Source organism: Lissotriton vulgaris, chromosome 5 (assembly GCF_964263255.1).
Source record: "Lissotriton vulgaris chromosome 5, aLisVul1.2, whole genome shotgun sequence".
NCBI classification, from domain to species: domain Eukaryota; kingdom Metazoa; phylum Chordata; class Amphibia; order Caudata; family Salamandridae; genus Lissotriton; species Lissotriton vulgaris.
In genome coordinates this window covers 108,194,421-108,222,407 of record NC_141693.1, presented here as the reverse complement: position 1 = coordinate 108,222,407, position 27,987 = coordinate 108,194,421, and the positions used below count along the sequence as shown (strand labels likewise).

The window sequence follows — 27,987 nt, the reverse complement described above, 5'->3', positions numbered from 1 at the left end:
CCCAAGTAATATTTAGCCAAATGTCTACAATGCAATTGACTCCTCAAATTCCACCAAGAGACGCCATAAAGACTTTCATGTTTCTTCTAGTGCAGGCGTCTACAACGAGTAGCTCACGAGCTACTGTTGGCTCTCCAGCTACCTGTAAGTAGCTCCTCTGTGTGCAGCCGGTCTACCAAATTAGAAGCTTTTGCCTGGTTGTATTAATATATGTATCGCAAAATTAGAAATGTGTAAATGGATGTATATTCTGTACTCTATTCAATTCAAAGCTGTATTCGGCTCAAGGCCATAAAGGAACAAATATCATAATCACACATTTTTTAAATAGATAAAATATTGCACTGTAATCACAAACCAAGCACAATACCATTTTCAAATCCCATCCACAATACAAAGTAATTAAACATAGCATTAATTTATAAAAGGGTTCACAGACTTCCTTATTTTTAGTGCTTGGCGGATGTAGCCTAAAACTGCTGCACAACAAAATTCAGATTCTAACAGTTGGAGACTAATCAAACAGGCAGAAAAAGCACTAGAACCAAAAGAGCACAGTAATTGACATGAAAAACCTTCCTGGGTCTGGAACAAAAACTGCAAAAAATACTAAAATTGGCCAGAGATTGCTTAGAAACCCCATCGCAAGTACAGGGATGTAAAAAGGAAAACCACGCACCCTGCTTAGGATGGGCTGGCAGGAAATACAAAATACCCAATCTAAAACGGGTCAGATAAAATCTACTTTCCAAGTTTGTAATCCTGTAAGGTACCTTACGTTCCCGGCCCGTAGTCTGCTCGGATCTAAATAACAAGCGACTGAGGTCATGGACTGATATTTTACAAGCCTGGAATGTGGTCTCTATGAAGTGAAAAGGGATTTTACCAATTCTTTCAAGCTTGCATTGATTTCTTGAAGTTTGTTAAAAAAAAGTCCTATAAGCCATAGACATAAGTGAGCCATGGGATTGTGGTTGTGTAATCTAATATATGACAGTCTGCAAGGTCATTTGATTGAATGCTGTATGGAGCGAGTGCCAGATAGTTAATCATAGCAACAGCGGGACAACCTGAACTAGGTGTTCCAGAAATGCCAAATCAACTTCCAGATGAATGATAAAAGTTGCTGTTCTCCTCTGCATGGCAAGTAACCTGCAGAGGAATTGGGTTTCCATTGTTTGGAGGTTGCCTGCCCGAGAGTGACCCCAGACACCAGCCCTATAAGTGCCCTGGGAAACGCACTTAATGTTATAGAGAGGAATAAGCTCTCAGTTGGGTTTATGTCCAAGACTTTTTTGAGAACCTAAAAATTGCATCACTTGCTCCCTCAAATTTGCCTGCTCTCTGGGACAAAAGGTTACCCCAACAAAAAATCTGGAGATATCAAAACCCCAAAATAATTACAATTGGTTACTTTAGCTATGGGAATCCCTGCGATGTGATGTGGATGTGAGCGTGTGTTCTTTGGACCATGTCATGATAAAAGATTTCTTATATATTCTGTACTCCGAACCTGATCTTATGAGAAAAGTGGTTGGAGTTCCAAAATATATTAAAAGATGTTAACACTGCTACCTAATGGTAAATCATGAGGCATTGTGGAGATGAATCACTAATATAATAATGGCTCATTATTTATTGTGCCTTTGGTGACCTCGGCCAGGAGCTTTGCAGCTATGGCTATCATGCATGAACCATGTAGAGGCATTCCAAATTGATACAACCGTTTTCACATTACTGTTGGCAATGCTGCCTGATGTATTGAGGTGATCACTGCTGCTAACGTTGCATGTGGTAGCCATTTATGTAATCTTGTCTGGCCTGATCACTATTATCACTCATTTTGAATGCTTTCCTTGACCACATGTATTCAAATTTATTGGCAGAGGACTATGAATGTACAGAATGCATATTTTCATAGTATACTCGTCAAGAAGCTCAGGATCTTTCTCAATTTCAGAGTCACCACTGTTTTTTGCCTTTCAAATTGAAGACTAGCAGTAGTAGTAATGTTTCTGGGTTAGCAGAAAATGTTGGTCTACACTTCATAACTGATTGTTGATAAACGTGAACTCCTGCCTGAAGAAACTGTAGTACTTGATGATGCCATTCTATAGGTCTTGGTCTCATGGTAAACCAGGAAATTCCTGATTATAGCGGATGATTTGGACAGGTTGTAAATGTATATAGTTTTCATAAGAGCCTGTCTCCTAGACACTGAAAAGGCAATCCAGTTTCGGGGAGACCCTCATTTTGAAAGTCAGGTGCGTTTTCATGGCTCTTGACTCAAAGATGTGTGTATTCATTGTGCGGAAGTTGGAGACTCCACTGGGGAACTTTTAAGAAGTACTTGAAGGTATGTAGAGCCATTAAAACCAAAAACAGACTTTTTACTTAACCATATCTATACTTTAAAAGTGATTACCAGTCTGCTGAGTCCGTATAACCTGGGTATTTTCCATCTGTTTAGTTATCTGCTGTAGCTGGTTATAAGGAAAATAAACCAACGTCACCTTTTCTGGTAGATAATCTGAAAAGCAAACAAAACCTTCAACCCCTTACCTGACAAAAGATTAGCCACCTTCACATCGCCCACCTTATCTCAGTGTATGGGACGTACCGAAGTTTTGAACATAAGTTGTTCCCATAATTAAGACGTTGGACTTGTGTGTTTGTAATTTGCCTGCTCTTATAAAGCCAAATTTTGTTTAGATAAATTTTAACCAAAATCTGATATCTTACCTTTTTTGAAAGCTTCACTATCTTAATGATACTAAGTTGATATGCTATATCCTTGAGCATTAACATTCTTGATATTATTAGATTGTCATGAGTTTCAATACCTGTGGCAAATTGACACATATGCATAACTACTATGGTTTAATTCTGTTGAAGATCAGGAACCTGTTTGTCTCCCCAATTTTTTAAGTTTTTTCAGGACCTTGATCAAGATCCTGGGTTATTCTTTGGCCCATTTAAATCTAAAAAAGACATTGCAAATTAAAAAGAAATGGGCAATGCTTAATGATTCAGCATGGTTTTGAATTACCAAACTATCATATACGACCAATCATGTTTCAACTTTCACCGAATATAGTTTGTGACTAAGTAGATGTTCTATTGCTCTCCTAAAAATGTTAATGCGTTTTGTTCTGAGATCCACCAGTATATTCACATTGTTCAGATAATTCAGTGGGACATTGGAGGCATAATTTCATAGAAAGCTCCAAATACAAAATTGGCTTGATAATTTCAGAAGTTTAGAGTTTAAAGAATGTTCTTACAATCACCCTTTCAATAATAATAACTTTATGGAAATCTCCTCTAACGCCCACATTAGGTTAGTTGCCGGAGAAAGTGAAAAAGATCTGTCATCTTGAATATGCTTTAATCCAGAGCAACAAAAATACATTGCCTTAAAATTTGGAGCAGTTTTATGAATTATGTCTTGTATGTGTAATAATATCTAAGTGTTTGTTTCTTTGATTTTTCTTTCTGAGACTTCTAACATTTTGCACTGTAACGACTCCTGCAAATCCATAATAAAACAATTTTTTTAAATGGTTATAGGGTACAGGACACTGGAAGAACAGCTTAAGCCTCTCTTCCCCATCTATTTGGTAACTCCCATTGTGATTCATAAATGGAATGTGTTAAGGCAGTGCCCTTCTGTAGGTCAGTTCCCTCAGAATAGTTCTAGAGACACATCTGTGCTGAGTTGAGGTGTGCATGTGACACAACACATGACTACAGTTTACCTGGTCCACCAAGAAGCAGTTTTCTTATATACAAATGTTAAAGTTGAGAGCAATCTGTCTAGCTCTGAATTAGTCCAAATGCTCAGTAGTAGCAGACTCTAATATGTTTAAAACAGACAGTACTCCAATAACATTAACGCAGTACCCCAATAACATTAGTAGTAAACAATGGTTTAAAACAGACATTATCCCAATTACATTATCGCTGTAAGCTATGGTCAATTTCAATGTAGAACTAGTCTTGTTCTTTCTGTAGCAGTTCAATTGAGTAACTAAACCCAGAGGCCAACTGTGGTTATCCGTAGAAAAGCATACAGGAGGCACAACCAAACATAGATTTGGAATCTAGTGGAGAGAGGCCTATAACCAGACCTTGGAATCAAAGATGATGCAAAGGGAAAATTAAGTAAATTATTAGAATTGGAGACTAGAATCTACATATAAAATATAGAATCTATCCATGATAAAATTCGAAACAGAATCTAAAAGCCCTGAAGAAGCGCGAGTGTGCGCGAAACACGTGTTGGCTTTATTGCGGTTTATACATGACACATCAAGAGAATGAAAATAAAGAGTAACAAAGAGAAACTTCTCAAGAATGTTTAATTTGTTTTACTGATAAATAATCCGTATTTGTGTTGCTTTGTTAAATTAACATACTGGTGGGAATCAGTAACTGAGTCTGTTAATAGCTGGGCGATATTCCTGCTACCCAGAAATGATATATATGTTTATATACATATATATATATATTTACAACAGAAAGCACCCTTTTTGGAAGAGCCAAACTTGCAGGTAGGTTTAATCTTCACGTTTGTTTCCTTCACTGGGCTGTTTTTCCTGCAAAATAAAGTCCAAATAAATCAATATGCCTGACGCGTTTCATGCTCTTCCAGCATTTCTTCAGAGGCATCATTTCAAGCATTGCGTGGAGCACTGGTCTTTTTTCAATCATTTACACCTGCCCCAGTGGGCGTTGGCTCTTGCCCCAGTGGGCGTTGGCTCACCCAGAGCCTGCTGGGATTAGTAGTGCCACAGTGGGTCTGGAAATTGTCACACATGCTCTGCGCTGTCATTATTCTAACCTGCAACACGACCTTCCTGCCCTTCGCGCTGTTTGCCGCTTTGCTTCAGCATATATATATATATATATAACAACCAAAGACGTGCGCAATCCATCACGCTGCACGAGCCACACCAACAGAGCTTGAAAGAGTTCTTTTTATTCAAGAAGAACACAGGCATAACGCGTTTCAAGTGTAACAACTCTTCCTCAAATGCCATTAGCTGCAGGTCCGTGGGTTCGTTCGGTTTTAAAGTAACGTTACTCTAAAGACCGTGAAAAGGGACTCAGTCCATTCATTCCAGTTAAAGGGACAGTTTAAGGTATTTTTTCCATTCTCGTTCTTTTCTAACGGAGCAGTAGAGGAGAGTACTTCACAGTGCACAAGGTTAAAATTAACCCCCCAGTGGTGCCAATATAACAGTTTCCTCTGCTGTTAATTGTTCAAGATAATGTCAGTTCATCAGGGACTACATTTCCCAGAATGCTCCTTTTTTTGCCTTTTGAATTTATACTGGTTTTACTGCCAATTCTGGTAAAGTTTCAGTCAATACAAATGTACTGAGTGCATAACATGCTTTTAAAAGGATAGTGTTCCATACTCGGTCACAGTGTATAGTTAAAATTCCACTACCACTCGAATATCCAACAGCTTTCATGTTTCCCCAAGTTGTTCCCTCAAGTCTGTCGTGCTGAGGCGAAATCCTCGGCAAACCCTGGCAGCGCAAAATATCCATCCACAAAGTTCGGGCGGGCCACCCTTGTAAAGAAGCTTCTCGCTTCATGTCACAACGCTCTGACAAGTAAAGGTACCTCTTCCTCGTGGGTCAGGGCTCGTCTTGAGATGTGTCAGACAACTTTTTTACATCAACCAAAGACGTGCGCAATCCATCACGCTGCACGAGCCACACCAACAGAGCTTGAAAGAGTTCTTTTTATTCAAGAAGAACACAGGCATAACGCGTTTCAAGTTTAACAACTCTTCCTGAAATGCCATTAGCTGCAGGTTCGTGGGTTCTTTCGGTTTTAAAGTAACGTAACTCTAAAGACAGTGAAAAGGGACTCAGTCCATTCATTCCAGTTAAAGGGACAGTTTAAGGTATTTTTTCCAGTCTCGTTTTTTTCAAACGGAGCAGCAGAGGAGAGTACTTCACAGTGCACAAGGTTAAAAGTAACCCCCCAGTGGTGCCAATATAACCGTTTCCTCTGCTGTTAATTGTTCAAGATAATGTCAGTTCATCAGGGACTACATTGCCCAGAATGCTCCTTTTTTTGCCCTTTGAATTTATACTGGTTTCACTGCCCATTTTAGTAAAGTTTCAGTCAATTATTATTATTATTATTATTACTGAGTTTATACAGCACCTGGTTACACTAACCAGTTTGTCCCCGTGCTATACAGTGGCATAGGAAACCCCCCAATACAGCTCACAAACTAATGCAGTTAATCTTTAGGGAACAGATGTGTTTTAAGTTCTCTACGGAAGACTTTTTCGGAGGGCTCCAACCGGAGTCTAAGAGGTAGAGCATTCCAACTCCTAGCTGCCAAAAGGCGGAAGGATCTGCCACCCATCCTGGCCCTAGTGGTCTTTGGGATGCACATTAATCCAGCACCCTCAGACCGCAAAAGCCGTGTGGGTTTGTACAATGTGAGCACGTTCCGCAGGAAACTGGGGCAAGTCCCATGGACAATCCGGTGACTTATACAAAGGGCTTTGAACTGGATATGCTTCTTGATTGGCAACCAGTGTAGCGTCTTCAAGGCCTTCGTGGAGGAGGATCTTTTCAGCAGTGTCCGCACTAGGCGTGCAGCAGCGTTTTGAATATGTTGCAGTTGTTGGAGGCACCTCGCATTGGCTCCCAAATATAAGGCATTCCCGTAGTCCAGCCTGGAAGTTACCAGGGCATTGACCAGGGCTCTCCTAGCTGGCACCGGGAGCAAGTCAAGGGTTTTCCTCAGACAACGGAGGATGCCAAAGCACGTTCCCGCTACACGTCTAGTATGACACTCGAAAGATAGATTCGAATCCATCAAGATGCCCAGCCTCTTGACCTGATCTTTAGGTTGGGGAAGAGGACCCAAAGTCTGGGGCCACCATGCAGATGTCCAAACTGACGGAGACTTGCCAACAATTAGCACCTCCGTCTTGTCCTCGTTTAACCTAAGGCAGTTGTTTGACATCCAGCTGGCCAAGTCCTGAAGTCAAGACGCAAATCGACTGGCTGCCTGTTCAGCTGGCTGTGAGAGAGCCACAACCAGCTGAGTATCGTCAGCGTAAGTCACCACATCAACCCCATGTTTCTCTGTGACTAATGCCACTGGAGCTACATAGAGGTTGAATAAGGTGGGGCTCAGACTGGAGCCCTGCGGGACTCCCTTGGTTAGGGCAATAGCCCTGGACCTATGAGGACCCTGCTCCACGCAAAAACTGTGCCCGTGGAGAAAGGATTCCAGCCATTGCCATGCTTTATCGCCAACTCCACTCTCCCTCAGGCGCTGAAGCAGAGTGTGATGTGCCACTGTGTCAAACGCGGCACTGAGATCAAGAAGAATCAGTGCCGCTGTTTGACCTTCATCCACGTGTTTCCGCAGCATCTCCGTGGAGTAGAGTAGCGCTGACTCCGTGGAATGGAGAGCGCGGAAGCCTGCTGAAGTGGGATGTAACAGTTGGTGGGTTTCGATGTGAGCCGAAAGACGTTGATTGGCCAATTTTTCGGCTATTTTCGAAATATAGGGAAGGAGTGAGATAGGCCGTAAGGTACTCAATTGAGTTATACTAATCTGTGGTTTCTTCTTGATTGGGAGTACCACCGCTTGTTTCCAGGTTGTCGGTACCCTGCCCGATTCAAAAGACAGAGTAAGAAGATGCTTCACATACGGCGCTAACGCCTCCATGTTGCCTCGCATAATTTTGGCTGGGGCCGGATCTCTAGGAGAGCCTGATTTTATGCCTCCGGCCACTTTGACCAGTTGGTTATGTCCGGGGCTGTAAAAGCACACATACTATTTGTGACCAAGGGTCCTTCCTCCTTCGGTATATTACCACTGGCCCAAGCTCTGGCCGTACTGAGAAAAACAGTGTAGATATCTCGCACCTTATTATGGAAGTAGTCGGCTATCTGATTGCAAGATTGCACAGAAGTCACTGCACGTTCTTCAAGAAAGGCCAATGAGGATAGTTCTTTATATACAACAAATAGTTCTTTCGTGGAGCAATCAGCTTTGTCGATCCGCTCCATGTAGTAGGCAGCACGGGGTTTTCCTTAAGGCATGGTACCCTCTAAGACTCAATTTATATGCCCTCTCATGGTCTGGCAGATACCCCTGTCTCCAAATTCTTTCGTGACGCTTACAGGCTGTCTTAGCCCTTGTTAAGTCATCATTAAACCACGCTGCGGATTTAGTTCGCTGCGTGGGTCCCCTATTGGACCAAGGGGCAGTCTCATCCAAGGCAGCCTGGATGCGAATATCAAGAGTTTCACAGGCCCCATCAATAGTTGAGGCCTTCCGGAGGTCACCCCAGCAACAATCTGGACCTAAAATCTGCAGGGGAAAACCTAGCCCATTTCCTCTGTTTCTTAAAAGTGCCATCTACTTTCCCTGGGATAATTCCCAAGGAGCAGTTGATCTGAAATGGCACCAAGTAATGGTCAGTCCAGACCATAGGTTCTGGGGAATCAACTTTGAGAGTATCCCAGTTACAAAAAATGGGGTCTAACATGTGTCCTAGTCGATGAGTGGGTAATTCAGATTTTAAAACTAATTGCAGGGTTGACAGTTCATTACGATCCTCTTGGGCTGGAGTATTTGAGATATCATCAAAATGTATATTAAAATCACCCAGCAACAAGAATTTTTCATAGCGCAAACCAGGTGATAGTATATTTTGCATAAGACTAGCAGTAAACGGGCTACTATTTCCAGGGGGTCTGTACACTAGAATCCCTTTAATTATGTAGTTTTTAGAAACAGTTATAGAAAAGGTGCCCGCCTCGCTATCAGATATCGAGGTATTCTCCATGGTGCACTCAATCTCGTCCTTATAAATAACCGCGATCCCTCCCCCCCGTCCCGCACGGTCTGTCTAGTCTGCATATACTGTAATCTGGAGGGAGTGCTTCCAGTACTTCGGGAGCAGAGTCCTCGTCTAACCACGTTTCGGTGACGAAAAGGATATCTAACTTGCTATCCTCAAGCAGATCTTGCACTTCCATACTGTGTTTCCTAAGGGACCTACAATTAATTAATGCGCACTTGAGCCTCCTATTGAATCCTCTCAGAGACTTCCAGTGGCTAAACGAGTGACCACAGGAACTGCATGTGTTCCCGGGGCAGTCTGCATCAAGGTCCCCAACATGCGTGCAATTGGGCTTGATGCCCACGCGTATTCCAAGTAGCTCTTCACGAGAGTAACACCGGTCTGCATGAGGTCGAGCAGGGGTCCTGGCCCCAGGCCCCAGCCGGCCGCGAACGGGCGCAGACGGGCTTGCCTTTGGCTCGCCTTCGGAGCGCGCGCGCGCTTCCGCTGCGCGGTCGCTGGGGCATGTGAAATTTATGGCCGAGTCTCCCCCTGCAGCTAGAACGCTGACCCACCAAACCAGACGTGCCAGACTCTACCCACCACGCCCTCCGCGCAACGGTACTAGTTACCGTGTCGGACCAGGGCGGGTGGGACAGGTCACAGAGTGCAGGCAAACCCCTTCAGGTAGGGCGAGCGCTAAGGAGTGCAGATACAGTTGTAATCACCGCAAATGCACACGCTTTAGGTAACACAATTAAAATGTTTTAAAATTCAGGTTTCTAAAAAAGCATTAAATCAGTGAGCGAGTGTAGGAATCACCTCAGCCACCAAGCAAGCGCAGGAGGAAGCTGCCACCGACTCCCTTTGCTCACCAAATGTATCAATACAAATGTACCGAGTGCATAACATGCTTTTAAAAGGATAGTGTTCCATACCTCGTCACAGTGTATAGTTAAAATTCCACTACCACTCGAATATCCAACAGCTTTCATGTTTCCCCAAGTCGTTAACTCAAGTCTGACATGCTGAGGCGAAATCCACGGCAAACTCTGGCAGCGCAAAATATCCATCCACAAAGTTCGGGCGGGCCCCTCCTGGAGGCCCTTCCAATGCAAACTCGGTTTGTGTGATTTTTCAGCTGCCGAAGGGCACCCTTGTAAAGAAGCTTCTCGCTTCATATATATATATATATATATGCAGCTGGACACTTACTGCTTTGCCCTATGAGGAAGAGGCTGCTGCCTCGAAACGCGTCAGGGCGTCATTGAAGATTTCTCTGCAGGAAGCTGCCTGTTTGAAAATAAAGGTTCGATGAACTAATCTTTGTGGAGTGGCGTCCTTTAAGCACAGGACACCTTTTTGAATATATATATATATATATATATATATATATATATATATATATATATATATATATATATATATATATATATATATATATATATATATATATATATTCCAAGGAAATCCAATGTAGACGCTGCACATAAATCGAACAGCAAACACGGACATATATATATATCTCTATCAATATCAAAGATTTGGTAACAAAAGGCTTGCTAGACAGATACCGCTCTGTGTACCAGAACTAAAAAAATCTTGGTGCTGTAAAGCACGGAGGGTTGTGTGAGGAGTGTGGCAGAGGCATGAGTATTTGAAATAAAATTTGATGGCACATGGTGCATTTGCAAGAATATCAGGCGTGGTTTGAAACCTTACTCGATTTAAAAAGTATTTTCCTGTGTGTGTTCGGGAGTGTGTGTGTCTCTCTCCCAAGGATTTTATTAAATTTGGAAGTATGAGAATGAATGATGGGTTTGAGCGCAAGGAATCCTGGATTGTTTAAAGGTGCTGGTTCGGTTTTCAAAGAAATTATATTGTTCGATCAAACTTATCAATGGGTCTAATACACCACTGAAACATTATGTACAATTGATGATTATCGTGGCACAGAAATTGTATGCCGAGGACTCTTGAAGCATATGTTCCCAGTAGGTTACACATCTTCTTCTCGGCTCTGGGTTTAGAAAGCTGATCTACTTCCTGGAGCAGTCGACATTACTTATGACTCCGGTGCCTCAGTTGGCACTCAAATGAATGGCGTAGTTGGCTGTCACACCCCACAGATTCCACATACTTTCGCTTTTAGGCATCAGAAGTGTATCTTCGCTTTCAGAAACTTTCTGTTTGGTCTTCGCAGAACTGCAGTATTAGTCGTTTGACTAAGAAGTTGAAAGCCTTGATCTCTCCAGCAGTGCAGCCTTTCAGGCTATGCAATAAACAGATAGGGAACTCTATCATAGGCTGCACAGATCTGGCTGAGGCCTCAGCAAGACTGACATTTGGGCAATACAGCTCCTATGGAATCGCTGATCAAACATAACCGGTATATTGGTAGAGTGTGCAGTCTGTGTACACACTAAAATAATTACCTGTCGCAGTAAAAACAGAAAGCATGGGCTTTCCAGCGTGTGTCCATCATATATTTAGTTTGGAATATCTTCTTGTTTTGATTGTATGGCTACTAAAGTATAGCCATGCCAGTGGCCTGTTTGTCGTGCTGCCTTATAGCTTGCTAATGCATGTTGTGTCTAAGAGTACTCTGGAGCAGAGCCGTACAATAAAAGCTTGTTTCTGTTCTCCACAGGCCGTTGTTGCACTTATGGAGATGGGATTCGATGAGAAAGAAGTCATCGATGCATTGCGAGTAAACAGCAACCAGCAGGATGCAGCTGTAAGTACTGGTGTACATTATACAATCAATAGGCGTCCCCCCTCTTGCAACCACCAGCTTAAATTAAGCATTGTGTGGGTTTCTGTGTAATGAGTTTGTGTGTGTATGTATGTATATATGTAGTTCTGAACAGTGTCAAACATTCACCCCCAGTCCAGTCCGGGAGTGAGTCCATAGTTTTTATTTTTTGATTGCCACTCCAGACTGGAGCTAGCCATGTGCAGGTCTGTCTTGGCCTTGCTCCTCGTGGGAGCAGCCCAGCCTGTGCTGCCCGGCCGGGTCCTTCCCGGACCGGAAAGCGCGCATCCTGGGACTGGTTTCAGGATATCACCCCTGATCAGCTAGGTTAGTTTGAATGTATTTATTTATTTTGAAAGTTTTATATAGCACAAACATGACCCTTGCGAGTTTCCAATCTAGTGACATGCTCGCTACACCACTGGTTTCAAGCTAGCCTGGCTGATCAAGCATGAATTAGCCTTTGCTGCACCATTATCCTGTATTTTTCTTGACTGTGATAGTATGGCTGTTATTTGTCTTGGCTCTCTGAACAATTGTAAAGCGCTCTGATACCCGCAAGGATCATGATCACGTTATATAAAACTTTCAAAATAAATAATTAAATACTACTCCAGCTTGGAGATACAGCTTCCCAACGTGTTTATCCAGCCAGCACTTACAGGATTCCATGGGGGCCCAAAGAAATTTATGTTGATACCACTCCCCTCCCCACCACCACTCCCTCCAGAAGGCAGCATAAATTGTAGTTTCGCATTTTCCCCATCACTGTCATCTGTTTGGTGGCTAACTTAAAACATTGACATAATTTTTTTGTATTTTGTGAGTGTTCGTCTCGCTCCGTTTTTGTGCGTTAGTTGACTTTTTGCCTGACTTTTATTTTTTTAAATCGCAGATCTGTTCTGCATTTGGTGCTTTGCATATTCTTGCCACCTATTCTGTAGTTTTTATTCGTCATTGTGGTTCTAGCTGGAAGTCTATCCTTCTCGGTCCATTTCCATTGCTTCAAATGTCTTTGAAATGCCATCGACATTTGTCCTAGAGTCGGTGCTCCGTGGTTTTCAGATTTGAAGGAGGACTGTACTTAGCAATTGTTGAATTTACAACCATATAGTTGCATGAGTTGGGGGGCAGCATAGCACCTGCATAAGAGTATTGCATCACATGTAGGCCACTGTTTCCTTTACGGACACTAAGTTGCTGTCACGGCTGTAGTGTACTGATTACACTACCAAAGGATGATGGACGGAGCGTTTGAGCAAATCAAACACTCACCCCCAGTCAACTGATCTGGGTTTAATCCCCTTTGGTATTGCTTTTTTCGCCCTGAGTTGGCAGGGTATGCCCAGACGTGAGTCCCTTGCTCACTCTGCCACTGGATTCAAGATTGCCTGGCTGATGAGGATTATGAATCCGAAACCTGTCCCAGGATGCTTGTTTCTGGTCCGGGGAAGACATGGCTTGGCATTTCGGGCTGGACTGTTCCCCTGAAGCACAGACTGATTTGCATATAGCCATGTCTAAACTGGGGTGGCGGAGTGAGCTAAAGAATGATGATGGATTAAACCCAGATCAGTTGCTCAAACGCTCCGTCCATCATCCTTTGGTAGTGTAATCAGTAGAACAGTTTTCTTTCCTTTTCGGAAGGGAAAACTGCTTGTAGCAAGTCCCAGGACAAGAGATTGAAAACTGCAAAAAATAAATCTGGAATGATGCTGTTGAGTAATTTGAAGGCCGGAAGAACAGCTTCCACCAAAGAGGACATTGACGTCGAGGTCCTTTATCAGATCAGGACTGTTCTCATTAAGTAGAACGCGCGAATTGTGATGTGATGTCAGGACCACTTCCAGTTTTTTAAGTGTCCCCTTTGATGTATTCTACAATGTGACCACCGGGGGTCACCACATCCTTAAATGCATTTCTATCGGGTTTCGTTTCATAGCGTTTTCCCAGTGGAATGAATCTATGTTTAGGAATCTTTTAGTACGTTTTTTTCCTAGATTCTTTGGCTGAATCCACACCACTGTATGTGTTAACGCTTGGGAATCATCTCATTCAAAGGTGTGAAAGGGCTGGAATGTGAGTGATTGCAAGAAACGTAACCAATGGTCTGTTCTGCAGGTAACATACCAGTGGTCTGTTCTGCAGGTAACATAACCAGAGGTCTGCTCTGCGGGTAACTTAACAGTTACGTCCTCTGCTCTGAAGGGGTTATGTCCTCGGCTGTGGCACTGGTGTGCCAAGGACGTAACCCTTACGTCCTCGGCACACCACCGCCTAATCCCTCTGCTGTAAACAGCAGGGGAATTTTTTTTTTTTTTTTTTTTTGTCACGGGAGATGGGAAAGTGCTTCCTCAAACTATTGGTGGTTTTTTTTTCTTCTTCAATATAATGGCGATCGCATGCATGGCGACGGACGTCATAACATTGAAACTGAAACAAGATGATTGGCTTGTTTGTTTCACTGCTTCGGTCCTCGTGGGGCTATCTCCGCCCCCAAGCACCGAAACACACAGGAGAGGTATTGTTGGAAGGGGGTAATCGCCTTTTTCCAATGGTACCCTTCCCTAGTGGATCCCTGCTTGGGGATCTTCACAGGAGGGCGATCACCAAGCATGGATCCACTGCTAGATACTAGGGAGGGGGGGAGCGGCCCGCTTGGGCAAGGCCTTTGCTCCCCCCATATTAATTTGGGCATATTCAGTCTTTCTGCTCCCCTGGAGGGACAGATTGGGGAAGTTGCCCGCCCTCCGCCCCCTCCGTGGCACAAAGCACACTAGATGCCAGGGATTATTTTATTTTTTTAGTACTTAGGGGGTTGGTGCTGCCCTAAAAGGGCACTATAATGTCCCCACCCTGCACAAAAATTGCCAGTCTTTCTACCCCCCCCCCCCCCAAACATGAGTTTTTTTTTTTTTTAAATAAAATGTGGCTGGGGGCTGTTTAAAATGGGCACTATAATGTCCCCCGCCTCCCACAAATTGCCAGAGTCTTCCTTCCCCCGTCCTGGGGTGTAGATGGCGGCATTAGCCCCGAATCTGCCGCCTTTATCGGGAGACCTGAAGGAGCACTGGAATTAGGAAGTTTGTGTCGCCCCATTGACTTACACGGAAATGTGATTTCTTTATCTAAATTTGATTTATGCAGATGATTCTGGTTAAGAAAAGGTTGGGGTATCCACGCAAAACATACCTCCCTGAACTCCCCCGGGTGACTAGTTTTCAGAAATGTCTGTATCTGAAAAAAGATCACTAGTTATAGATTCCTTACCTTAGAATCACCCCCTGGCGTCAGACTGGATCCAGAGAATTTTTCTTTTAGCAGTCCCCCTGCGCGTCTGTCGACTCTGTGTCTGTCATTAGCATTGTGGTCGCCGGGATGACGTTGCGGTGCCTATTTAGACAACCCCCCTGTGCACTGACATCAGTTCCTTCTTTTCTCACCCAGCCAATGCAGATCCGGAGAGAGCTTGCCCCTTAGTAATTTTTTTTACTAAACTTTTGTCGACACCTTTTTTGAGGCTTCGACTCCTGGCAGCACTCAGGATATCCCTTCGTCAGACCGACTTCAAGCCTTGTGATTCCTGTCACAAATTGATGTCTGTAACGGATCTGCACCTCGTGTGCCTCTGGTGCCTAGAGCGCGAACCGACCCAAAATCGCGCTTCGACTGCCGGGGCATGAATCCAAAGTCTTTGCTGGAGTAGTCCCGAAAGCTCTTGAAGGCCTGGCAGTCCGCTCTGCGTCTTTTGAGGTCTGGGGCGAGAGGAAGGTCTCGTGACCAGTCGCAGTGCCACCACCAATCGTCAACGAAGTATTTGCACTTCTCTGGTAAGTCGAAGCACAAGAAGAAGGTGAAGAAGCGACAGAGTTATGACCCTGAGTCTAAAACGATTTACAAGACCGCTTTAAAAAAGTTCCTTAAACTAAAAAGAGTTACTATGAGAGACTTCTTCTCTCTACAAATTACCAACGCTAAGAATTCTTAAAAAACCCTCTTTAACTGATTGCTTTCTAGAGAAAATTGATAAAATCAGAACCTCGTTTACTACTGAGGAGATCTCCCCGGCTCCCCTTGTTAGGGTCCCGGAAACTGCATCTTTGCAGTCTTTTAACGAGCTGACTCTTGAGACTGCATTAAGGCTGTTTACCCAGTGCAAATCTGCTCCCCTTCTGACCCAATCCCCGCCAAGGTCATGGGTGACCTGGCCCCTTTATTGGCCAGACCTTTTCTTTCTATCTGGAATGCCTCCCTCTATCATGGCAAATTTCTGACTGCTTGGAAGGAGGCTTTGCTGGTCCCCATTCTGAAAAAGCCGGATGCTGATCCTGCCAAATTAGCAACTATCGCCCCATTTCCCTCCTCCCCAAACCTGCAAAAATTTTGGAAAAGGCCGTGCAGCTACAATTGACAGAATACCTAGAAAACAATTTCTTACTGCACGATTCTCAATCCGGATTCAGAGCGGGTTTCAGTACCGAGACTGCTCTCTTGGAGGTTTCCGAGACGATCCGTGAGTGTGTGGATAGGGGCGAGGAGGCCATGTTGGTCCTCCTCGACCTATCCGCCGCTTTTGACACGGTTTCACATAAGATTCTTTTAGACCGTCTGAGGCAGGCTGGAATTGGTGGCACTGCATTGTCCTGGATTGAGTCATTCCTTATGGGTAGATCTCAGAAGGTGGTTCTCAGGCCTTTTAAATCAGAGGGTAAACCCCTTCTTTGTGGTGTACCGCAGGGCTCTGCCCTTCGCCCTCTGTTCTTTAATGTCTATCTTGCACCTTTGGCTAAAGTTGTGGAGTCCTGCGGGGTCAGAGTGATCTCGTACGCTGATGATACTCAGCTGGTATTCTCTTTTAGAGATCACTCTGACTCCACCTTTGCCAACTTCCGCCAGTGTCTGGACAATATCTGTGCCTGGATGACCACCAACCACCTTAGGCTCAACACCGATAAGACAGAGGTCTTATTTTTTAACCAGAAAACTCTGTTGTCCCCTAGCCTGTGGTGGCCCACAGTGCTTAACCCCCCGCCTACTCCTGTTCAATCAGCACGCAACCTTGGCTTTCAGTTTGATGACTCTCTTTCCTGTAAAGCGCAAATTAACAAGGTCACTTCAGCTTGCTTTGCGAAACTTCGCATGATCAAAAAGATCTTCCCGTACCTCCCCTTAGACGCCCGCAGAACCATCACTCAGACCCTCATTACATCTCACCTGGATTACGCCAACAGCTTGTACGCCGGTGCCCCTCAATATCTGATTGAACGTCTTCAGATTGTGCAAAATGCGGCGGCAAGACTGATTGGCAATATCCCCTATCGGCAGTCGGTTGCTTCCTACTGCAAAAAACGACACTGGCTTCCTATTGAAAGCCGTATTCAATTCAAGATCCTCACCCTCGCCTTTCGTGCTCTTAACGGTCTTGGTCCAGGATACCTGAAAAAGCGAGTGGTAATATTTCAATCAGTCAGATCGCTGAGATCTAACAGTTTACGTCTCCTGATTGTACCACGTTTCGATCCAGAATGGGCGGCAGAGGGTTTGGCGTAATGACTGCCAAACTCTGGAACTGCCTCCCACTTGACCTTAGGTTCTGCCCGTCTGAATCCCTCTTTCGCAGTAAATTAAAAACGTGGCTGTTTTCCAGGTCATGAACTTAGTCCTGAACTTGTCTTGATCCTCGTCTGTACTCCTGAGCTTCTGTCTTAGCACCGGACACCCCTTCGGGGGTAGCCGTGCGCTGTATAAGCTACTTAAATAAATGAATAAATAAAGAAGCATTGTTGCTCTTCACCTTCTCCCCATCCATCAGCCGACGCAACGCGGGATCCGAAGCGTCATCGCTCTCCAGCTCTGTCTTCGGAGCCTGCTTCTGGGACGGCTCAGCGCTTCCCTCCCTTTCCTGAAGCCTGAGCGTCCCCTGCCCAGATTCCAGCTTTTTACGAAGCGCTTCACAGCATCTTTGGGCAGCCCGACTCAGCCGGCGTGCCTTCGGGCTCAGCGGACTCACTGGGAGCCCTGGGCCTTCGATGCCGGTTGCTCTGGGCCCGGTTGGCCCCCAAGGACCTCTTGTTAACTTCCCCAGCGCCGATTTCAGTGTCTATGCCCCCGGCGCCGGTTGTACCCTCAACCGGCGCCGACCCCAACCTCACCCCCGAGTTCGACATGGTGCCGGACCGACGTCAGTACCGGCGCCGGAAGGTACGTTTGTACTGCTGTTCTTTCCTGAGTGGCAACCAGAGGAGGGTGAGGACTGGGAGGGGTCTGTAGACCCTTTGGCTGACCAGCTTGAAGAGCCGGACTGACTAGAGGAACTGGGTGATGCCAGTGGTTTGGATACCTCCCCAGACCTTGGCATGCTGCCCCCCTCCTACCATGGCTACGGAGGAGGGAGCTTCGTATGCAGTGGTGTTGCGTTGGGCGGCTGAGGCCTTGGGCCTGGAGCTTCCTACGGTGGCGGTCAGGACTAACCTCCTGACAGAGGTACTTCAACCAGCAGTGGCCTCTTCGGAGCCCCTGCTGCCTTTTAATGAAGCTCTCACCGATTCCTTCTGGGCACTTCGTCCAAGCCCAGCACAGGGACTCCTGTGGATAGGATGATTGCCCAATGCCATCGCCTGGGCCCTGGTGACTCACTTTTCCTCTCCCATCACCTGACCCCCGAGAGCTTGGTGGTCCAAGCCCCGCCCTCTATAGGCACATTCCATGCTACTCTCCCAGATAGGGAATCCAAGAAGCTGGACCACCTTGGGAAGAAGGTGTTTTTTTCTGCCAGCTTAGCCCTGCGGTCAGTGAACACTGCATGCCTCGTGGGCCGTTATACCCATATGATGTGGGATACGGTTGCGCTCGTGCTACCACAGTGCCCAGAGGAGGCCGGGCCATTCTCACCCATGCAGTAGCAGAGGGTCGAGATGCAGCTACGTTCACACTTGGAAGTAGCCTAGATACTGCAGACTCTCTGGGTAGAACAGTTTCCACGTCAGTGGCCTTGAGTTGCTACGCCTGGTTGTGGACGTCTGGTTTCTCTGGGGATGTCCAGTCTACCCTTCTGGACATGTCCTTTGATGACTCCGCGCTCGCGTGCTTCACGGATTGTAGGGCTACGACCAGACCCTTGGACCTCGTAGCAACCTTTTGCCTCAGTCTTCCTTTCGCGGCTACGGAAGGGGTACCCCACCACATTTTACCCATCTAGCCACAGGACTACGCAAGCTACCCAGTCAATGCATGGCCGAGGACATGGGAATCAGTGATGCGGGCCAGAGGCCAGCGAACGTGACAGTTCACCCATAACCCCCATGCAGCGGCCTCCAAACCCTCCTAGTCCAACCTTTCAGGGCCACCAGAAGCCAGTAGGTGACAGGATTCACCATCACCTCCCCCGCTGACAAAACATCACATCAGACAGGTGGGTTTTGCAGATAGTCTGAAGGGGCTGCTCTCTCCCATTCAAGACTTCCCTTCCCTCCATGCTACCATCTTTCCATCGCAGGTCGGTGGATGACCCGCCCCTTCTCCCCCAGGAAGTTGCGGCTCTCTTGGCCAAGGGAGCCATCAAAAGGGTCCCTGTGCCAAAAGTAGGTTATGGTTGCTATTTCCACTACTTTCTGGTACCCATGAAGGACAAAGGCCTGCGTCCTATCTTAGACCTCAGGGCCCTCAACTGCTTCCTTCGGAAGGAGAAGTTCAAAATGCTCACAGTGCCCTCTATCCCAGAGATTGGATGGTAGCGTTGGACCTGCAGGACGCCTACTTCCACATCCCTGTCCTGCTAGCCCACCGGTGTTACCTTCAGTTCACGGTAGACCATGAGCACTTTCAGTTTACTATGTTCCCCTTTGGTCTTACCAGCGCCCCTCTAGTGTTCACGAAAGTGTTGGCCGTGGTTGCCGCTCATCTGCGTAGGTCAGGGGTTCCAGTCTTCCCCTATCTCAACGACTGGCTAATGATGGCGGGCTCACCCCAGGCTGTCGTCTCCCACCTCCAGACTACAGCGCACCTCCTGCACTTGCTGGGGTTCACTATCAACGTGCTGAAGTCACATCTGATTCCCTCTCAGAAGCTACTTTTCATCGGTGCAGTTCTGGATATAGTGCTGTTTGTGGCTTAGCCTCCCGAGCAGCGAGTTCTGGATATTCGGGCTAGGATACCGATGTTTCAGCCTCTATCCCGGATGTCGTAGAGAATGACCCTGAGGCTGCTGGGCCTCATGGCCTCCTGCATACTGCTTGTGGATCATGCCAGGTGGCACATGCAGGCTCTGCAGTGGGACCTGGAGTTCCAGTAGGCGCAGCATCAGGGAATCTTTCCGATGTCATCCAGATCTCGGAGGGGACTGCCCATCAATTGCAGTGGTGGCTCACAATCCAGACTACCCTTTCTTCCCCAGCCAGAGTTCACAGTATTTATTTTATTTTTAAAGTTTTATATAGCGACAGATGTGTCACTCCTGTGATGGGGCAGCCACCTGGTAGACCTGGAGATCAGGGGTCTCTGGTCTCCGGCGGAGTCCAGTCTCCACATCAACCTTTTGAAGCTGCAGGTGATCCCTCTTACTGAAGGCATTCCTCCCTTCTGTCGAAGTAAGGAACACCCCTGCCATGTGGTACTGCAACAAACGGGGCGAGGTGGGGTTGTGCACTCTATGTCAAGAGGCTCTTCACCTTTGGACATGGCTAAAACATAAGGGCGTGTCCATGGTGGTTCAACACCTGGAAGGTTCCCTGAACGCCAGGGTGGACAAACTCAGCCGCCGGAGCATGATGGATCACAAATGGCATCTTCACTCGAGGTGGTGCAAGGTCTCTTTTAGCGGTGGGGAGAGCCCAGTTTAGATCTGTAAGCAATGTCAGCAATTCTGCATGTTGGAATTTCCAAGGCGGCACTCGCTGGGCAGCGCTTTTTGTCGCAAGTGGAACTGCGGCCTTTTGTAAGTCTTTCCGCCTGTACCACTTCTGCCCAGAGTGCTGAAGAAGATCAAGCGTGACCGGCCCAAGTCATTCTTGTGGCTCGGAACTGGGCATGAAGAGTCTGGTACCCCGAGCTCTTGAGCTTGACCATCGATCAGACTGCCTCTTCGGGAGGATCTTCTGTCGCAGCAGGGGACGTTCTTCTACCCAAACCTGTCTATCCTCTACCTTCTTGCCTGGAGATTAAGCGGAGACAGTTGACTGCTTTTGACCTTCCTCCCGAATTCTGTAATGTCATCTTGGCGGCAACATCCCTCCACTAAAACGGTATAAGACTATAGATGCAACAAGTTTGTGGCATGTTGCACAGCAGAGGCTGTGGATCCCCTCTCTGCCCCTCTTTCTGAGGTCCTGTTGTTCATCCTTTCTTTAGCTCAGCAGGGCTCTGCCTTGGGCACTCTTAAAGGCTACCTCTCTGCCATATCTACCTTTCTTCGCATTCCTGATCAGCCTTCTCTTTTCAAGTCCCCTATTGTAAATAGATTTCTAAAGGGCATTACTCATCTCTTTCCTCCTTATCCTTTGGTAATGCCCCAATGGGACTTTAATCTTGTCCTTACTTAACTTATATGTGCTCCCTTTGAGCCACTACATAACTGTAATTCTTCGACTTCTTACTTTGAAAACTGCCTTCCTGCTCACCATCACCTATGCTCGCAGGGTGAGTGAGCTTCAGGCTCAATCCTCAGAGCCTCCTTTTCGTGTAGTCCATCTGGATAAAGTGGTCCTTTGGACTAAGCCCCCTTTCTACTCAAAGTGGTTACCTCTTTGCACATAGGTCAGACCATCACTTTGCCCACCTTCTTTCCGCCTCCGCATCCTTCCAAAGAGAAGAGACTTCATTGTCTGGAACCATACCGTGCTGTGTCCTACCTTGATCACACTAAAGATTTCCGGGTAGACGATCAACTCTTTGTGGGTTATGTGGGAACCCAGAAAGGTCGGGCCGTATAATAATGCAACATCTCTCGATTAAAATCTGCTATTGATTGGCGAAAAAAGTTACTCCAGTGGGACTGCACACCCAGTATACCTGGTTGATGGCAACCTCTACTGCTTTGGGTTGTGGAGTTCCTCTCATTGACATCTTCTGGGCAGCCACGTGGTCATCCTTGCACACATTCACAAAACATTATTGCCTGAATAGCCAAGTCCGTAGTGACTGCATTTTTTTGGCCGATTGGTTCTCCAGTACTTTCTGGTGTGAGCTTAGTTCTCAGACCCACCTCTGGGGTTGATATTGCAGGGGTATCTATTCTAAGGTAAGGAATCTATAACTAATGGTCTGTCTCAGACTAACAAGTTACTTACCTTTGGTACCAATGTATCTGTAAGTGAGATACATAAGGTATAGATTCCTTACTGCCTCACCCATCCTCCCCTTTCTGTGAATTGGCTTCTAGGGAAGGGGACTCCCTTCCAGGGCCCTAGTTATGTGCACCAGTGGTCCATGTCTTGCATGGCTCTGCGCTTCTGGCGTGGAAAGCCGTATGGGAGCTGACGTCAGCACAGAGGGGCGGCGTCTAAGTAGGCACCGCGACGTCATCCCGGCGACCACGACGCTGACCACTGACCCGGAGTCGACCCACGCCACCTACTGACGCGCAGGGGTACTGCTAAGAGAAAAATTCTCCGGATACAGCCTGACACCTGGGGGTAACTCCTAAGGTAAGGAATCAAACTAATGTATGTCTCTTACAGATACGTTGTTACCGAAGGTAAGTAACTTGTTTGTTTGGTATGTTTCCTTGGGGCTGCCTAGCCCGGGACCAAAAATGCAGGTGACTCCCTTGCAAAACGAGGTTGTTTTGTAAAAAATAATTTTGATTTCTCCACAATAAGTTTTCTGCCATTTCCTGTTAGGGGCACCAGGCTACCAACACAAGTGAGGTGCCATTTTTATCGGCCGACTTGGGGGAATGCTGGGTGGGTGGAAATTTGTGGTTCCCCACAGATTGCTGCTCTTTCCATCAAAGAAAAGTGAGGAAAGTGTGGTTTTGTTTTACAAATTTTGCGATTTGCAAGGGATTCATGCTAACACAACCTGGTGAGAGCCACAACAAGTTACACTGTCCCAGATTCCCCAGGGTGTCTAGGTTTTAAAAATGTACAGGTTTACTAGGTTTCCCTAGGTGTTGGCTGAGCTAGAGACCAAATTGCACAGCCAGGCACATTGCAAAAAAAGTTTTCACTGGAAAATGTGAAGTGTCTATGTTGCATTTTGGGCCGTTTCTTGTCGCGGGCACTGGGCCTACCCACACAAGTGAGGTACCATTTTTATTGGCAGGTTTGGGGGAAAATGCTAAAGGGGTGGAGGTTTGTGGCTCCCCGCAGGTTCCAGAACTTTCTATCATAGAAATGTGAGGAAAATAATGTTGTTTTTTGACAGTTTGAGGTTTGCCTGGGATTCTGGGTTGTGGAACCTATTTAGAACCACACAAGTCACCCCATCCTGGATTCCCAGTCTGGTTTTAAAAAATTTACAATTTTGGTAGGTTTCCATAGGTGCCGGCTGAGCTAGGCCCAAAATCCACAGCTAAGCACATTGCAAAAAAAGATTCCGTTTTCAGTGGAAAAATGTGATGTGTCCACGTTGCGTTTTGGGCCAGTTCATGTCGCAGACACACGGCCTACCCACACAAGTGAGGTATCATTTTTATCGGAAGACAAAGAGATGGACTTGACCACATTGTAAGGCCCCAAACTAACCTTTACTTCTATGTTACATTCCCCTTCTTTGCAGAATAGGTCACAGCCGGTCCCCACCCTTTATTTCCCCTGTGATATACCGGGATCGCTAAAATAGTCCTTTTTTCTTCTAAATGGCTTAGACGATAGATTTGAGTAACCCGAGCGCCGTCAGTTGCGATGTGGGTGTCTGAGCATGCAGGTGTTTCAAAAATGCTTCTTTTTTAATATCTTTTTCATTAAAGTGCATTTATTCTAATAGTAAAGCCCTTGACGGTTCTAGCGTGTTTGAGGAACTCTCGTAAGTGTCAATGTGCTTGTTTTCTTTTTTAGTGTGAATGGCTGCTTGGGGACAGAAAACCCTCCGCAGAAGATCTGGACAAAGGAATAGATACCTCCAGCCCCTTATTTCAGGCCATTCTTGACAATCCAGTGGTACAGCTCGGCCTAACCAATCCCAAAACACTGTTGGGTGAGTATTATCAGCTTCTTGGCATACGGAAACTGCTATTCAACATATGAGCATATGTAGCAAGGTTCTACTGAATCCAGAAACCAGTCTGCATATGTGAAGGTACTGTCACATTTATTAACACTACTGACTACTGTCACACTGGGCTGGTCAGTGCACAGATTTTGTGCTACGTAGGGTGGGGGTTCATTGCAGAGATTTAGTTCTACACTACTTAAAGGTGCTACCCGTTTTATTTCCAAGTTCTCAAACTTTGCCACTGATGTGAATACTCCCATTTCTATCTTAAATGCCTCCTCTTGCTTTCTGTCGACATATAGTTGCATTCAACTTTCTAAGTAAGAAGGTGTAAAGACAAAGGAGATGGTGTGTAGATATGGAGGCGGTAAATCACACCAACAATAGACAGGGCCATTAAGAAGCCAAGATACTTGGAAGTAGTTTAGCGAATATGTTGGGTCTTGGTATGTATATAATGATGTATGTATATGGTGGTACTTGTGTGGCATAAAACTGACCAAAAGACATCAGTCTTTCCACGCATGTAGAGACAAGTGGCAGATGGATTGTAACTTTCGAATCATTTGAGATTTGTGTCTAAACCATGCCTCTGCAGGCATTAACACAATTAATTAATTATGTGCTTATATAGCGCTGGAATCACTCCCGAAGGGATACCTCCGCGCTTCGACCGCTGCGAAACCCTTCCTGGCTTCCCTGAGAAATGGTCCCTTAATGGGTATCTCCAGGGTGAGACCAGGCATCCCCGGCGGTCTGGTGGGGCCGTTAGTGAAGATGAGGAAAGCTAGTGCCCAGAGTTGACGAGTGTGATCGCTGATCAGAGTGGGCACCGAGGCGAGAGAATTATCGAGTCCGCTGACCCTGGTCCAGAAACCTGCCGCGTCTGGAATCAAACCCTGGTCCTGGGCCGTCCTCTGCTCTCGGGTCTGCCGCCTCTAACCAGTGAGCCACACTACTTCACCAATGACTATTTGAACGCCTATCTCCACAGCTACGTGGTGGTTTGTGCAGGAACATTGCTGTCATTGCTCGATCGGGGGGTCACTCACTAGCAGGAAGTACTGTGATCCCAAAAGGAGCTGCACTCTGGCTGCCAAGCAGAGACCTAAATGTATAGGAAAGAGCCAAACCATCAGGAGTGACGAGGGCGATGCATCAGAAGGGCCACTCTGACAAACTGCTCAGTAGCCTATGGTTTGATTCTAGCTACCATGTGCACAGCATTTTAAAAAGGGTGTTCATTGTTGAACATTTCTGTTGATGGCCTCCTGTCCGCTCCAGAGTGAGATTTGTAGCTGAAACTGTAATGTATTCGTGCCTGATTTAGAGTTTGTGCATGGATTACTCCTTCACAAACGTGACCGATCTCCTGCCTGCCTCATTACATCTGCATTATATCCCATCACATGTGTAATAAAGTCGATGGGATGTCTGTCATGTTTGTGATGGAGTAACTCGTCTGCCAAACTCTAATTCCGCCCCTTACTTTGACAATGGCTGCGAAAAACAGCCAGGACTTTTTAGAGGACAAAGCTGTCATTTTGCGAAGACAAATGGCGTAGACCAAGGCAATCCGACACCTGAAAAGGAGTCCGCGTCCTTTGATGTTACCTAGGAATTCCTCAAGATCCCTTAGTTGGAATTGAGTTTAAAAATACAATGTTATGGCTGCTTCTCCTTGACGCCCATTAGCTCGTCCCCTAACACCCCACCTCCCCCCGACCATCATCGACACCAAACCCCCAGTAGCATGAGGTGAGGGTGTAATACTCCTGTGCGGTACAGTCAAAGGCCCTTTGATGTATGTTAAAACATTGGTAACAATAGGTAATACAGACAGTTGTGCTCTCAAGCCAGATGTAAGATGGGTCTGTCTCTCCCTAAAAACACATAGTGCCATCTTTAACCCCTCCTGGCAAGGGTCTTGTCACTTCCTTAGCTCTCTCTACATCTCCTCTTCTCGGTATATCTTTGCTAAGGTTCATGATCTAGGGCCTCGCCTGTATCAAATGTATCTTGTTCCTTACCTTTTCCTATTTTCGTTAAATTTGGATATACATACTATTAGAACAATCTTCCGACCATGTTTCAGCACCTGTCTCCTGGTGATAGTTACTCTGTATGCTTGTTTCTCATATTGTGGTTTAGTGCTTTATCTTTGCAATTAAGTAAACATACCAAAGGTAAAAAAAAAAAATCTGCTTCCGTCTTGTGGAACTCTTTCCAAAAATGTTAACACTCTCAATCCTAAATTGTGCCATTGGCGGGAAGTTTGCTTTTTGGAGTGTGAATTGTGATTAAACCGAATGAAGGAAAGAGACTTGCTTGTGTATGCAGTTGTCCCTTTTAAATGTCGGGAGGATATTGTGGCTGTCACAGGTCAGGCTTTCTAAGGCTGACTGGGTTTAATAGGCTGAAAGCCGCTGACTAAGGACTTTCGCAGTGGCACCGGTGAAATATTTAGCATGAAAACTGGCTCTGCCCTCTTTGGAACATTGCCCAGATGAGAGGCTCTGACTTTCGATGTAATTGTGTCTGTGACCCCTCAGAGCACATGCTTCTTCATTGCAGAGTACAACTCTGATACATGACATACATTTTTATTATTAAGGCTTCAGGCTCTAGGGAAAGAGTTGCTTGTTTCCATTCACTAGCTGCGCCCAGAGCAGACAGTATGAGGCTAAGGGGCAGTGTCATGCTGGCAAACTGATAGTAAAAAAATACTATGAAAGGAAGTGGGGCACTGAAGTTAAAGGTGGCAGCCGTGCACTCCTGGCTGAAGATGGCTTTTTCATGACTCCTTCTGTCTCTTTCATTGCCCTTTTCATGGCTCTTTGTGCTAGTGTATAGATTTGTAATGGCCAGGTACCTGCATATTAATGCCGCTGTAATCTGTATATGAGGGCAGTTTCCACCCAAAGGTTATACCTTCCCCAGTCTCTAGCTCCTTGAGCTGTACCTCTGCTGAAATGTGTATCAGAATGAACAGCTTCCTCCTCATTGCACCCCCAGCGCTCAGGGAGCTGAAACAGGAGTCTCCCCCTCGAGATGTGTCCAAGAACACCCTTGGCTGATATTTCGATCTCTTATACATGACACTGTAGCAATAGTCTAAGTGTTCTGTATAATGTATGTACTGAGAGCTAGCCAAGGTACTGAAATTATCCCACATTAAGGAAAACCACATTCTAATTTGTCTGCCATAAATTATTCCTTCTGTTGTATGAGGCCCCCTAGACCCTGACGGCTTTTCCACAATTAGGCCCATTTCTGCCATTGCCCACATACTTCAAGTATTTCTTACTACAATAGCCATACTTAAGCAACTCCTTGGGGCAGGTGGACCAGCCACTCCCAAACTGACTCTCAGTGAACCACCTGCTGCCACCTGCTCCCAGGGTCATGGCCACTGCTGCCTAGGGGCCCTACCCCCAAATTGTACCGCAACAGAGATACAGGAGTTTAACTATTACTGCAGTGGTTCTTAACCTTTTGACTTTAGTGGACCCCCACTTAATCGTTACTGGAACCCGAGGACCCCACCAAATCATTCTTGGAATCGGAGGACCCCCACTGAATCATTAGCAATGATTTGAACAGCAAGACAGTGCACAAGAAATATAGAAACAAACATTCATCAAACAAATACGCAAATAACTAAATATTTTATTCAATTCTTATACAAATATTTTTTTAAAACTATTAATGGTAAGGTTGGTGCTAATTGTGGACACTCGCCATCCATACTATATTCTGTTTGATGCATTTGCACTGCTCCCATAAATCATACTAACTCAATTTTTAGCCTCCAATGTCAAATTTCTTGTCATTTATCGAACGTTTAATATGTTTACATTTTGCTTATTTATTTATCTACACTCCCTTAATCTGGTAAAATAAGTAAATTTTCTAAGCAGTCATGGACTCCCTGGTAAGGCTTTGCGGACCCTTAAGGTCCCGAACCACAGATTAAGAACCACTGTACTTCTGTATGTCCTTCACATTAATTATCCTTCCTTCCTTCATTCATTCAAACTAGTATAGCACAAAACACGTCTTTTATGTTTGAAAAAGGGGGCTGTGATGTGTTTGTGCTATGGGAATAATGGCATTGAAACTGGATAGAAAGGTCTCACCCACATTGTTGTGGCATTCTTTATCATAGGCTGACTGTTGGACCTGGGGTTACCAGTCCGCCCAGGGTAGCCTGGCACAAGTGGTAAGGACTATTCTCAGAGA

General features: G+C 45.7%; 1 protein-coding gene across 1 annotated transcript in view; it reads left to right on the top strand.

Moving 5' to 3' along the window:
* Positions 1-27,987, top strand: part of UBAC1 (UBA domain containing 1) — a 220,155-nt gene that overhangs the window by 181,890 nt on the left and 10,278 nt on the right. The window contains exons 8-9 of the mRNA XM_086921002.1: positions 11,491-11,577; positions 23,589-23,727. Coding sequence (XP_086777128.1) covers positions 11,491-11,577; positions 23,589-23,727 — 226 coding nt within the window. The remainder of the gene's footprint in view (positions 1-11,490; positions 11,578-23,588; positions 23,728-27,987) is intronic.